Source organism: Dipodomys merriami, unplaced genomic scaffold (genome assembly GCF_024711535.1).
Source record: "Dipodomys merriami isolate MVZ:Mamm:240054 unplaced genomic scaffold, mDipMer1.0.p SCAF_22, whole genome shotgun sequence".
Lineage (NCBI taxonomy): Eukaryota > Metazoa > Chordata > Mammalia > Rodentia > Heteromyidae > Dipodomys > Dipodomys merriami.
This window is the reverse complement of record NW_027203604.1, coordinates 17,528,001-17,542,208: the sequence shown is the minus strand read 5'-3', so window position 1 is coordinate 17,542,208 and position 14,208 is coordinate 17,528,001. Positions and strand designations below refer to the sequence as shown.

Sequence of the window (14,208 nt, the reverse complement as noted above, 5' to 3'; positions counted from 1 at the left end):
CTCAGTTCAAGCCTCAGGACCAGCACATAGACAAAAAAAGTAATAATGAATTTGAAAAGAGGGCTGGAGGTAAGGCTCAGCAGTACAACACTTGACTGGCAAGATTTAGACTTTAGTACTACAAAAAGTGGTTGAATGAATATATTTGCCTTTTTAATATTTTACCTAAATGTGAATATGGCTCGGTTACTTCTTTACCACAGACACTTAATGTTCAACAAAGTCAGCAAGTACTTCTAACCCATGAAGTTTCACTATGTTGCTTGAACTGGCATCAAATTTTTAGCTCAAGAGATCCTCCTGCTTCAGCCTCCTGAGTACTATGATGACAAGTGCATGCCACTGTATCTGGTTTTTATTTTACATTGAGAAATAAAAGGAAGAAAGGAAAGAGAAAGAAAAAAGAAGGAAGGAAAGAGAATGAAGGAAGGAAAGAGAAAAAGAAAGAGAAAAAGAGGAAGGAGAGAGAAAAGGAAAGGAAAGAAAGAAAGAAAGAAGGAAAGAAAGAAGAAAGAAAGAAGGAAAGAAAGAAGAGAGAACAAAACCCAGGCAGTGATTCCATCAGGCCCCAAGAGCATTGTAGTCTTCTGTGTCATGCCCCATGCACTTACCACCCATAAGGAGAAGGTCGTGTTCTACCTTGTACCTGACATTCAGCGAGTATAGGTTAGTCAGGCAGTTACCTATGTTTGCTTTCAAACTGGTTGTCAGGCTGGAATAGCTGATGACATCAGCAGCTTCCACCTTGCTGATTGGAAGAGACCGCATTCCGAGGTGCTCGGTGATAGGATACAGTGGATAACAGCATCTTTTCAGCTTTGTCCGCTAGTGACTTTTCTCTGGTTTAGAGAAGGTCTCCTTTCTCTAGTGGCTCAACTAGAGCCCAGAAGAAAGTGTTTGGACAGTTCAAAGTATAGGTTTGGTGGAAGAGAAGAAAGAGTTTTTGTGAGACTCATGGCCGCTTTCCAACCATCTTCTACAAGTGAGGCCCAGAGTCCCCAGCCCTCAGGCTACTCTTCTGATATAGTGGTGGAAGAAGATGTTCCAGGGCCATCAGGTGAGGGTCTGGGATGAGAAGAGATTTAAGAGGGTGACTAGTACTGAGGAAGGGGTACACAAAAAGGAAGGAGGAACCCAGGATACCAGGGACTGGAGGAAGGGGGGACTAGAGATGGGACAAGGTTGTCCATATGGATAGAAAACCTTCAGAGTAGTGGGGTGCTGATGGCTAATGTAATCCTAGCTATTTAGAAGGCTGAGATCTGAAGATCACGGTTTGAAGCCAACCCAGGCAAGAAAGTCCATGAGACTTATCTCCAATGAACCACCAGAAAACTGGAAGTGGAGCCATGGGCTCAAAGTGGTAGAGTGCTAGCCTTGAGTAGAAAAGCTCAGGGACAGCACCTAGGCTCTGAGCTCAAGCTCTACAACTGACAAAAAAAAAAAAAAAAAAAAAAAAAGAGAGAACTTTCAGAGCAAGCAAGAGTTAAGAGATGAGATGAAGAGCTGGAGCTTTTGGCTCATACCTAAAATCCTAGCTACTCAGGAGGCTGAGATCTGAGGATCATGATTCAAAACCAGCCCAGGGAAGGAAAGGCCATAAGATGCTTCAGTTAACCACCAGAAAACCAGAAGTGAAGCTGTGGTTCAAAGTGGTTGAGCTCTAGCCTTGAGCAGAAAAGCTCATGGACAGAGCCCTGAGTTCAAGCCCCACTACTTGACCCCCTCACCCAAAACAAAGATGAGATGAAGGCCAGAGAAAGGGGGGAGTTGACACCTTTAGTAGAGGAAGTATTATAACGAGGAAGAGTTTTCAGAAAGGAGAAGGGACAATGACTAGGTGAACTGGGGGAGGAGGGATGACATAGATCATCATGGGGACAGAGAACAGTGGGTTGGGAGTTGAGTTTGGGGACTTTTGGGGGGCACTGGGGCAAGGCTTAGGTGGTTGAAAAGTGTTAACCCACCGGTATTACATGGGAGCAGGATTTCTTTACTCAGCCCCATGGATGAACCCCAGGCCCTCGCTTCAGCGCTCCAGTGTGAAGAGAAAGAGGGACTGGTCATCAGATTCTGAATCTGAGGAAGAGCCAGATGAAGAGATGGTACAGGAGAAGGAAATGGCTACCCAGCCCGAGTGGTCTGTGGAGAAACTGTGTGGGCTGAAGATGAGATTCAAGAGGCGGCGCCGCTCACTCGTGCTCCCTGTGCATCACGAGGTGTTCGCCAGGCTGCTCGGTAGGAACAGTCCCCCTGCCAGACAGCCATGGTGCATCCTCTACTGCCAGTGCCTCCAGAGTGTGCCGTCTGGGGTGGGAGGACAGAAGATCACGGGGGACCCTTGACTGCTCTCATCCCTGGGGCACACAGACACCACCCCCAGGGACAAATAGATGACAATGTCCACACTAGTCCTGACAGAGGTTACATCCCACCCCCAAAACAACTTAGTCTGCACTCTCCCCTCTGAAACGTAGCACTTTTTTTTCTTTTTTCTGGTTTTTTGTTTTTGTTTTGTTTTGTTTTTGTGCTGGTCCTAGGGTCTAGACACTGACCATGAGGTGTTTTTTTTTTTTTTTTTCCCCTTCAAGGCTAGTGCTTAACCACTTGAGCCACAGCTTCATTTCTGACTTTTTTTTTTTGGAAGGGGGATGGAGAGGGACAGTTTGTTGGAGATAAGAGTCTCATAAATATTCCTGCCGGGGCTGGCTTTGAATTGTAATCCTCAGATCTCAGTCTCCTGAGTAGCTAGGATGGTAGGCCTGAGCCACCAGTGCTCAGCTTAAAGCATAGATCTTGCTGACGTTGCTGACCCAAGTGACTAACAGAGCCACATTCACATCCTAATGTAACATCCAAGGGTATCATTGCATGAACTACGTTTCAGCTTCTGCAGTGGTGCCTTAAGGTGCAACAAGGGGCCTCTGTTGAATCCAAGACCTGAATCCAGCCCATACTTGACTGGTACCTGGATGTTCTACTCTCCCTCTGTAGCAAATCAAGGTGGCTCAGAGAGACCACTGTCCCTTGCCTGGAGAACCTTCTTCTCTAACTCTTGCCCTGCATCTGTCCTTGGACGTGGCCACTCTGAAGGGAGGCAGGACCTCCCTGCGCTCTGCTCCCACAGCAGCCCTGTTGTTTCCTACCCTCACACATGTGCTCTGTCCACAGAGGATCCAGTGGTGAAAAGATTCCTGGCCTGGGACAAGAAACTGAGGGTGTCTGACAAGGTGAGGGGACTGCCCACTGAGTGGAGCCAATGTTGGGGAGAAGCCCCTCTAACCCACAGTCTTGTATACCTGCATGACACCTCCTGACACAGCACAGTCCTGGCCCCTGATGACCTGTCAGTCTCTCCCTTGGGGCCTGGAAGTTTGTCATAGAGGGGATGGGTGGCCCCTGCTTCTGTTTGGGGTCACGTTACCCTCTTGCCTTGGGAATCTGTGGCTGTTGCCACCTGTAAGTTTCTGCCCCTCTCCCTCCTTTCTGAGCCATCTGTCCTTCCCCCACCTAAGTGTTCCCAGTGCTGGTCATCAGAGGACATGGCTGATATCCCTCCTCTTGACTTCTCTGATTGGCCACCAGCCTTCCAGCCCTTCTCCTTCCCCGCTAAGCAGGTCATCCATACTGGGGGTCACTGCTCAGAGCTGTGCACCTGCCTCAGCTTTCCTTTCCTCTGCCCCCAACTCCCTCCTCTCCAGGGTGTGACCTCTCTTTTACTGTTTTCCTCTGTCTCCACCAGTACCTCCTGGCTATGGTCATAGCTTATTTCAGTCGTTGTGGCCTCTTCGCCTGGCAGCTTCGGCGAATCCATTTCTTCTTGGCTCTGTGAGTATTTTGTCTTCTCCTGTCCTACAGTCTCCTGTGAGGGATTGGAGAAATGGGCTGTGAGATTTCACCCATTTAACACCTCTGTTCTGTGCATTAAAGTAAAGCTTTATTCTGGTGTTCCTTAAAAATTGTTTTTATATTATTAATATAAAGACAATGTACAGAGGGGTTATAGTTTTGTGTTTTTGTGTTAATTTTTTTTTGTTGTTGGTTGTGGGGCTTGAATTCTGAGCCTGGGTGCTATCCCTGAGCTCTTCAGCTCAAGGTGAGCACTCTATCACTTGAGCCACAGCACCACTTTTGGTTTTCTGGTGGTTAATTGGAGATAAGAGTCTCATGGACTTTTCCTGTCTGGGCTGGCTTTGGACTGTGATCCTCAGATCTCAGCCTCCTGAGTAGTTAGGATTACAGGTGTGAGCCACCAGCACCCAGCTAGAGGGTTATAGTTTTATAAGCCAGTTAATGAGTACATTTCTTTCTCTAACGCTCTCCTGGTTTTCCCCTCATATCCCCATCCACAAGTTGGATAGTTCATTTTCCACATTCCCATGTCCAGTGAGTACTACTGCTGTGTTTGTTAAGTCTGGTGTTCTTCAATTTAAAAAATTATCTTTAAGTAGTTGTTCAAAGAGCTTTCAATAAATCAGTTTATAAGTACAATGGATCTTAATGTCACACCTTCCACTGTTCTCCCTCATTTTTCCCAACCTCACTCATACCCTCAAGTTATGTGTTATACTGATTTTACTTAATGAAAAAAAAACACAGCTGTAATATCAAGAGAAAAAAAATGAAAACCAGGGGCTGATTGTCCATGTATATAATTGTCTCCTCAGTAGGAGACAACCCCAGACAGACAAATCTGAAAGATTCTTATCTCTAATTAATCAAAAAGCTGAAAGTAGAGTTGTGGCTCAAGTAGTAGAGCATCAGCCTTGAGCAAAATAGCTAAGAGTGTGTGGCCTGGAATTCAACACACACACATACATATACACATATATACACACACATGCACAAACATATAACTAGAACACAACCAAAGGCAACATAGAGGGGTGGAAGAGGGAAGGGACAGATCTGACTTCCAAGCAAACAGTTCTGAGTGCAGCCGTTTCTGACTCTCATTTCTATCCTTCCTGGACCTATCTCACTGTCATTCTATTTTCCTCCCTTGCCCTCTCAGTCAGGTGCCTAACCCAGGTCTATGGTGAAATTCTTGCTGCTGATGCTTCTTGCCAGCCACTCCCCAAATCAGTGGGCTTTGTGTGTGTCCCGAGTATCCTTCCAAACACAGGCCAACTGCACCCAGGCTGCTTGGCAACTGCACTGCTAATTATTCTCCAGAGTAAGGCTGGGCTTCTCAGTGCAAATTCAGCCAGCTGTACTATCTCTACAACCAAACTTGCTTACTGTCTGGATATAGTCTTCCTTTCCCTTTTTTTTTTTCTTGCATGACACCTTTCCCCTGCTCTTCCTTCTATGTGTAGTTTGTTTCCTGGGCTGCTGTCTTCCTGTACATGTACCTAGAAACAATCACTATCCCTAAAGTCAATTCCAACACAAAAAAATTAGTCAGACTCATGGGACTCATGGTTAGCCCATGTGGTTGCGAGGCTGAGGGCAGGAGAAACATTTGAGCCCAGGCGTTTGACACCAGCCAGGACAACATCGGAATAACCAAACCAAATAAAAAATAGCCTAAACCATTTTGCTCCCTTCACGAATCCGCCAGTTCTGCCATCATAATAGAACTTGGGAGATTAAAGTCTCTTGCCCCCTCCCACTGCCCCTGCTTCCCCAATCCCATTAGACACTATTGAAGGCAGGACCCTGTCAAATGACACCCCAACCTTTGAAACACTCAGCTCTTATCTTTCTTTTTTTGGGGGGGGGGTCCAGTCGTGGGGCCTGACCTCTGGGCCTGGGCGCTGTCCCTCAGCTCTTCAGCTCAAGGTTAGCACTCTACCACTTGAGCCACAGCGCCACTTCCAGTTTTTTTCTTTTTGCTTATGTGGTGCTGAGGAATCGAACCCAGGGCCTCAGGCATGCAAGGCAAGCGCTCTACCACTGAGCCACCTTCCCAGTGAAACACTCAGCTCAAATCTGTTTCCTTTGCATGTTTTTGTTACAGTCAATGAGGTATTCAGTATGGCATGTGCTGGCACTCATGTAATAATTTTTTTTGTGCCAGTCCAGGGGCTTGAACTCAGGGCCTGGGCACTATCTCTGAGCTTTTTTTGCTCAAGGCTAGCATCCTACCACTTGAGCCACAGCTCCACTTCTGGCTTTTTGCTGGTTAACTAAAGATAGGTATCTCCATGGATTTTCCTGTCTGGGCTGACTTCCAAACCACAATCCTCAGATCTCAGCCTCCTGAGTAGCTAGTAGTACAAGCATGAGCCACCAGTGCCTAGCAACAAAATCTTATGAAAAGCTTCCTCTTTGCCAAGAGTCTAAGGTCATGGAAACAAAAATCGAAGAAATCCCGGTTGAATCAATTGTACGTCATAAACCAAGCCCCCAAGTGACCATTTGGTAGGGCAGAAAGAAATTGACAAGTAGACCAGGGATAGCCTGTGTACCTTGGGTCTGGCAGAAAGATAGGTGCACATGAGGGAAGAGAGTAAGCATGATGGTGATGAGCAAGTCTGAAGTCAGCTACGTGGCACAAGAATGGAAAATCCCAGCCTTGAACTCTCCAGATTAGTTTTGTCTTCACCATCATTCTGAGAGAGGGGCCTTCAGGGGCCTCTGCCCTGCTGTGAGCTCTGGATGGGCTATGAGGGTACACTAGGTGCAGGTGCTCCCTGACACCTGCTCCGATTTCTCTCCCCAGGTATCTGGCCAATGACATGGAGGAGGACAACCAGGCTCCCAAACAAGACATTTTCTACTTCCTCTATGGAAAGAGCTATGCAGAGCGCCCCATGTTCCACAAATTGCGCTACCAGTGGATTCGGACCATGGGCTGGAATGTTCGGGTTTCCCGAGAGGAGTGTGAGGAGGTGGGGATCTGGAGCTGGAGGAGGAAAGGCTGAATGGAAGAGAGATGGGAAGGGATGGGTAGAAGAGGGATGCGGGGACTAGAAGGAAAAAAAATTGGAGGTTGGAGAAATGGAGGCAGTCCTTGTGAGGAGCAGCACTTGTTCAGGGAATTGTTTTTCTTTCCAGATTCAAAGTTATGATCCAGATCTCTGGGTGTGGGGGCGAGACCGCAACCACTTGTCCTAGGACTCTCTGGACTATGAAGGTCCTCAGCTTCAAGGCAGGTACGCCTGCATCTTCTGGGGTATAGATGGAAGGATCTGTCCTTTCACTAGGAAATCCATGGATCTACTTCCTTGGCCATTCTCATCCCATTCCATTGGATCAGACTGACATGGCCCAGCCATGTCACAAGGCTGGCCCCTCCCCTCATCATTGCCCAGCCACAGAAATAACAACCACAGGGACATGGCCTTAAAGACATGCTGAGTGACTCAAGGACAGCCTGACCTCAGAATTACCCATTGGTCACAGGGGTGGGGTGGGGGTACCAGGTCAGGTAGAAATCATTTAACTCCAAGCAGTTGGATCCAATGATAGCTTTGAAATAATGTTGATTTCTGTGATCAGTTAATATCCCCTAGCCATAACTTCTTCCCCTCCCCCCCCCCAAATTTGTGCTTTTAGTTTCTCTTAGTTCACATGTTGGTTCCTTGTGGGATACTAACTTTGGGGACGTATTTGTCACAAAATGAAAGTTTTAAGAATAGCCCATTGAACAGAAGTCTCTATATTGGCTTCTTTGCATACTAATTTGCCTTCAAATAAATTGCTTATGGCCAGAATTCTTTTGCTTTCTTACTCCCTTTCACTTTCCATTGTTAGATCAAATTCTCCTCTTGAAAAATTCCAGTTTTACCCTTCAGGTTATGATCAAGAGAGTCAGAACTGTGCAGGCTAAGAAATAGGAGGTTCTAGCAGAGTGCTGGTGGCTCATGCCTGTCATGGAAGCTACTCAAGAGGCTGAGCGCTGAGGATTTTAGTTCAAAGCCAGCCTGGGCAGAAAAGTCTGTGAGACCCTTGTCTCCAATTAGCCACCAAAAAACCAAAAGTGGAGCTGTGGTCAAATGGTAGAGTGCTAGCACTGAGCATAAATTCTCAGGGACGGAGCCTAGGCCCTGAGTCCAAACCTCAGGACTGGCTGGCACGTACACACACACACACACACACACACACACACACACACACACACACACACACACACACACACACACACACACACACACACACACACACACACACACACACACACACACACACACACACACACACGATGAGGCTAGAGATGAAATTGGATCATTAAGGGATTTTAAACTCTTAGGTGGAACTGACTTAGTGTGTCAATCATCTTCATGCCTGGAAATTTTCATCTGACATCCTATGTCTTTGCCTCCCAGATTGCAGGACCCAAGGACATGTACATTTTCAACAGGAAGTCTAACCAACACTTACCACAACCCCCGATGAAGGAAGAGAGGAGCCCTCTTACAGAAAATCTGAAGAACCCAGACTCTATTAGAAATACTTGCATAAAACTGCCACAAACCCATCTGGGAACTGCGGGTACATTTAGGATCTCCTGGAGGGACAATGACAAACCAAGATTCTTTCTGAATCTCTCTTCCCACCACTTTTAGATTGTAAGATTCCAGTCTCTCCAAAATTGAAGGTCCTGATTTTTGTGCCGATTTTGATGATGGAGTCAAAAACTATCTGAAGTTAGACTGTAGGAACTCAGACTGGAAAGGAGTTACTTTGAAAAATGTATAATTTTAATTTGAAAATAGAGTTTTAATAGATAGGATTAATATATATATACATTTTACTGTATTATTTTGAATAGGTTGGACATGGAATTATTGATCTTTATTTAAATAATTTAGAGATATTTATAGTTTCAAAATAGTTTCCTATAGTTTTGTGATCTCATGTATTCATAAACATTTTGACTTATATATCATTCATACCAACAGCTTCCATATCTATAAGACTTAAGCTATAAGCTTAACTTAATCTATAAGCTAGGTGGCATTAGCTCAAATTCTTGTAAATATCCATTTTGATTTGACATGTCTTCCTAATTGGCTTGTAAGCAGTGAGCTGTACTTGGTTAATTTTTCTGGATATATCTGTATGTCATTTTAAGCAGGACATTTCTTTGGAAAGAATACATGTGAATTGTGTTTGTAAAGAAAGCACTGCCACAATTTCTTTGGGAAAATGCAATAAAGATGAAATATCTCCTACCTCAAGACATGTGTGATTGTATAAATATCGTTTAACACCATTGTGCCTATTTGGGAAAATTCTGAGCCCTGAAACAGAACCATGGATTTTTTTTTAATGTAGGGGGGAAAATTAAAAGGTGACAAATCTTCAGCTAGAACTTGAAGCCCCAAACAAGGTGAAAGGTATTGAGGGAAAATCATTCAGAAGAATAGAAAGAAGAGAATTTCATGGGTAGGAAAAAATAATCCCCCACCGAACTGAAACAAAAATGGTCAAAACTTTGGTATTCCCTTCCTTAAATCTGCCCAGTTCTGCCTCTGGATGGAACTTCTCAGTAAGGTAAGTAGAGGAGCATGATCTTTCTGAAGCTGTGAAGATACTCGAGGTTCCTGTTCTTCACACGATGAATCAGGGGAGATAGGAAAGAGAAAAAAAAAGTCTTTCTGATCTTGTATAACCGAAAGCATGCTGGTCAGTTAAGCGTAGTTACTGAAGTCACACTGCAGTTGTGAGCATAGTTAGGTGCCTGCTCCTATTATATTTTGTTGTCTGAATAACTGACTGCAACATCATACCAGGAAATCCACCTAGATGCTGGGAATATGCCCCAAATCTGAACTTTAGATTTGAATGACCTTCAGAAAAGAATGTCTACCCATGAGGGGCTGCTGGGAAGGTGGCTCAGTGGTAGAGCGCTTGCCTTGCATGCATGAGGCCGTGGGTTCGATTCCTTAGCACCACATAAGCAAAAAGAAAAAAAGCTGCAAGTGGCGCTGTGGCTCAAGTAGTAGAGTGCTAGCCTTGAGCTGAAGAGTTGAGGGACAGCGCCCAGGCCCAGAGTTCAGTCCCCACGACTGGACCCCCCCCAAAAAAAGAATGTCTGCCATGAATTCTCCTAAACATAAGATAGAGGGGCTTGAGGTAGGGAGTGGAGGGGGGGACGGTGGACATAGAAGCACATCCCTGGAAAGGAGGCACAGAAAAGGCAGAGGCAAAGGTTCTTTCCTCTGAGGAAAGATGGAGGAAGAGTCCAGGACACCTGGAGAGGGAGGATATGTGACTGACACCTGGCCAATCAGCAGAGACTATCTTCCTTTCCCAGTTGATTGGCCAATGTCTAGATATGAGCCCAGTCAGGTCCCATAAATCAGGACTGTCTTGGAACCCTGGGGTGGCAGTTACTGAGGCAGTTGGTGCGTCTTGCAGTTGCTGACAGTTAATGCCATATTAGCACTTGAAAGGCAGAGTCCAGCACACAGGGCAGTAAGCAGAGCCTCAAGGTCAGGAGAGGTAATTTCTGGTACCATCATGCAGCACTCAGGTACATCCATGCCTGACACCATCTGCGTTAGATTTCTTAGTTGTCTGATTTTTTTTTCAAAGCTAGGGATTGAACTCAGGATCTCATAGTAGTTAGGGGAGCAATTTACCCCTTTGCCATACCCTGGTAATTTTGCTTTTACTTTGTGTGTTGTGTGTGTGTGTGTGTGTGTGTGTGTGTGTGTGCGCACGCGTGCACCAGTACTGGGGCTTGAACTCAGGGCACAGAGCCTGAGTGTTGTATTTGAGCTCTTTTTTTTTTTTTTTTTTTTTTTTTTTTTTTAGTCAAGGCTAGTACTCTACGACTTGAGCCACAGCTCTACTTCCAGCTTTCTTGGTGCTTAATTGGAAGATAAGCATCTCACCAACTTTCCTTCCTGGGCTGACTTTGAACTGTCATCCTCAGATCTTAGCCTCCTGAGTACAGGATTACAGGTGTGAGCCTCCAGCACCCCGTTGCTTCTACTTTTATTTTTCAGTTAGAGGCTTATGCTTACTGTACCCAGAAGGGCCTCCAACTTGTGATTTTCCTGTCTCCTCCAACTATTTGAAGAACACAGGTGTATACCACCATGTATACCTATACTCCTTAGTTTTGTAAATCCTCTCCCAATTTGGTGATCTAAGCCACTTTGAATTTTATTCCAGTAGCCAACCAAGGTCAGCCAGTTCCTCCAGCTGTCTTAAGGGGTGAGCCAGGAGCTGCAGGAGCATGGACTTAGGCTAGATACCAGGATGGGCATCCTGGGCACAGTGTGGTGTGGGACTGCCAGCACACATGCCCACGAAGCTCTAATCTGGAGGATTCGAGCAATGTCGGTGATGGCAGGCAGAGGTCAACACACCTATATTCCCCCGAGAATGCTCTGAGGATGAACCCGGATCAGGAAACAACCTGGACTCACTGAGAGGACAAAAGTGAGGCTCAGGGAAGAACAGAATCAGAAAGAGCAGGTGCCGAGCTGCAGTGTAGACCCTGTGAGTGTTCAGGAAAGCAGCAGGCGCACTGTGAACTGTCTAGGTGATGGTGCTCAAGCGCTCAGTGCCCTTCCCAGTGCTCTGGGGGTGTCTGACCCCCAATTTGGGGGGGGTTCTGCTCCACAACGGCAGGATGTCCACAGCCATCGCTCATCTTCATGAATTTATGGCAGGTAATTTGGTTTCAGTCTAATGCTCTGGAAAAGCCTATGAGGATTTTTGATTTTTTTTTTCCTCCTCAGGAGCAGTGTTGGATCCTATTTCCTTGTGGCCACTTTGCTGCTTTTACTAGAAACCCAAAAAGCAAAAGAGCCAATACCAATGGCTCATGAATACTAATGACAGAACAAATCGAAAGAAACATTTTTACCATTTTGTTGTCCTCTCAATGAAATTTTATTTTATTTTTCTCCCAATTAAAACTAATCATCATTCCAACACTTAGTGGAGTCAGTCATATGCCATCATAAAAAGAGACCTTGAGGGTCCTAACATAATGCTACCAAGCATAACTACTGGACTAAATTGCTGTATGGAATTAGAATAACTAATTGCTAAATATTTATTTTTTGGGTGCTGTCCCTGAGCTCTTTTGCTAAAGGCTAGTGCTCTACCACTTTGAGCCATACCTTCACTTCTGGTTTTCTGGTAGTTAATTGGAGATAAGTGTCTCATAGACTTTCCTGCCTGGGCTGCCTTTGAACCATGATCCTTAGAGCTCAGCCTCTTGAGTAGCTAGGATTAGAGGTGTGAGCCACCAGTGCTCAGCTTTTAAAAAATTTTAACTATGACAATCATAAGTCTTTTAAGATTGCAGTTTGGTTCTTCTATTTTTTCTTTCTTTTTTTCTTTTTCTTTTCCTTTTTTTTGTGCCAGTCCTGGGGCTTGAACTCCTGGCCTACATACTGTCCTTGAGCTTTCTTTTCACCCAAGGCTAGCAATCTGCCATTTATTTCTGACTTTTTGGTGGTTAATTGGAGAGAATAGTCTCACAGGCGTTCCTACCCAGGCTGGCTTTGGACAGTAATCCTCAGATCTCAACCTTCTGAGTAGTTAGGATTACAGGCAGGAGCCACTGATACCTGGCCTCTTGGTCCTTCTCTTGACTGTTGTGATGCAGTTCAGGGACTTGATGCCATTCCCAGTCGTGTGTGTGTGTGTGTGTGTGTGTGTGTGTGTGTGTGTGTGAGAGAGAGAGAGAGAGAGAGAGAGAGAGAGAGAGAGAGAGAGAGAGAGAGAGAGAGAGAGAGAGAGAGAGAGAGAGTGAAACATGGTGACTACTATGTAGCCCTGAGGAGATGCAAAGGTATCTACCCAGAATGGACTTAGGAAGAAATTGGACTGGCCTTTTCCATGACAGGTTTTTCTTGTCCTTGCTTCTTCATTAGCCACCCACAGCAGCATCTGTGTGTACCACTTTGCTTGGCAACAAGAGCCAGGCTCTTGTAACTTCCTGGATGGACTCCCATCTGCCATAAGTCAAGGGATGCTTTGGTGCAGGGTAAGGGCCAGCAACAGAGACTTGCAGTCTGCTGTTTGAAATAGTGAAGACCAGAGAATTTGTAACCAAGGCTCAAAAGACCATGTCACATCAGGCAGGTGTTGTCCTGAAGCATTAGAGAACTTTGGAAGTGGCAGCTTAGAGCACAGAAGCATTCAGTATAGTGTTCGTGATGATGGGGACAATAGGTAAGCCAGAAATTACAGCAGGAAAGAAACATTTCCTCTGTTTAGAAGTCTTCTAGAATAAAGTACATACGGTTTCCACCATTTATGTTTTCCATGATGAGGGAAAGTTTCCTGTGTGTGTGTGTGTGTGTGTGTGTGTGTGTGTGTGTGTGTGTGTGTGTGTGTGTGTGTGTGTGTGTGTGTGTGTGTGTGTAAGAGTTCTGGGGCTTGAAACAAGGTCATGGGGCTTGAAAGAAGGTCATGTGCTATAGCACAGTCAGCTTTCTTGCTCATGGCTGGGGCTCTACCACTTGAACCAAACCTGGCCATGGTTTGGATGATAGAAATGAGAGTGATTGCACAAGCATGGATTAATCTTTTTCATAGTGTCAGTGTCATGAGACAGGTTCTGCTCTACCTTTGGCAACCTGGGTCTTTGTAAGTTGTAGGTAGGCCAATGGAATATATAATGGTCTCTGATTTCTAGGAGGTATTGCTGGGGTCTGCTTTTTGTAAGATTTTTTTTCCTCTTTAAGTGATTCAGCAGGATTTCTATTTTGAGGTGATAAGAATTACTTAACTATCCTGCAGTATCTACAGATATCTGACGATTACATTGCACTCATAGGCTTATGAGTGTCATTTTCAAATGACATGAAAGTGGTGGCAGAGATAAAATGAAGTGCAGAAGCAGAGCAGGCCCACCTGACTTGGGCTTGGTTTGTGTCATCAGTCTTGGCTGTCAGCCCCTTTCATTGGAACCAGTTTGTTCCTGAATTGTTCTTTCCTGTGGGCAGGCAGCAATATAGTCTTAGACAAGACTCCAATCATGAGTCTTGTTCCAGGAAGAAACATGGATCACATCATTGGGTTGTGCCATGGATATGGATGTTTCTCCTGGTGATATATTTGGGAGTCTCTGCTTGCTGGGTCCCACGTGGAAGAGGCAGAGCCACCATGAAGTAATATCTGAGGTAGAACTGTTCTCCCAAGGATGAGTATTGAGAGGACAGGCTGATCACTCCATCATGCTGGAAGGCTGAGGGTGGAAATGTGGGGTGGCCTGGTCACACGCAAGTTTTCTGACCACATCCAGGGTTTATTCAGCCTGCAGGACGGACAAGGGTCCTCTCATTG

General features: G+C 45.4%; 1 protein-coding gene across 1 annotated transcript; it reads left to right on the top strand.

The window, feature by feature from the left end:
- Positions 1-833: 833 nt before the first annotated feature.
- Spdye4 (speedy/RINGO cell cycle regulator family member E4) lies at positions 834-8,617 on the top strand. The gene is made up of 7 exons (XM_070033099.1): positions 834-1,057; positions 2,002-2,238; positions 3,172-3,230; positions 3,743-3,828; positions 6,668-6,836; positions 7,003-7,100; positions 8,274-8,617. The coding sequence occupies exons 1-6, from the start codon at positions 955-957 to the stop codon at positions 7,060-7,062; spliced, it is 714 nt and encodes a 237-aa protein (XP_069889200.1). The 5' UTR covers positions 834-954; the 3' UTR covers positions 7,063-7,100; positions 8,274-8,617.
- Positions 8,618-14,208: the final 5,591 nt, after the last annotated feature.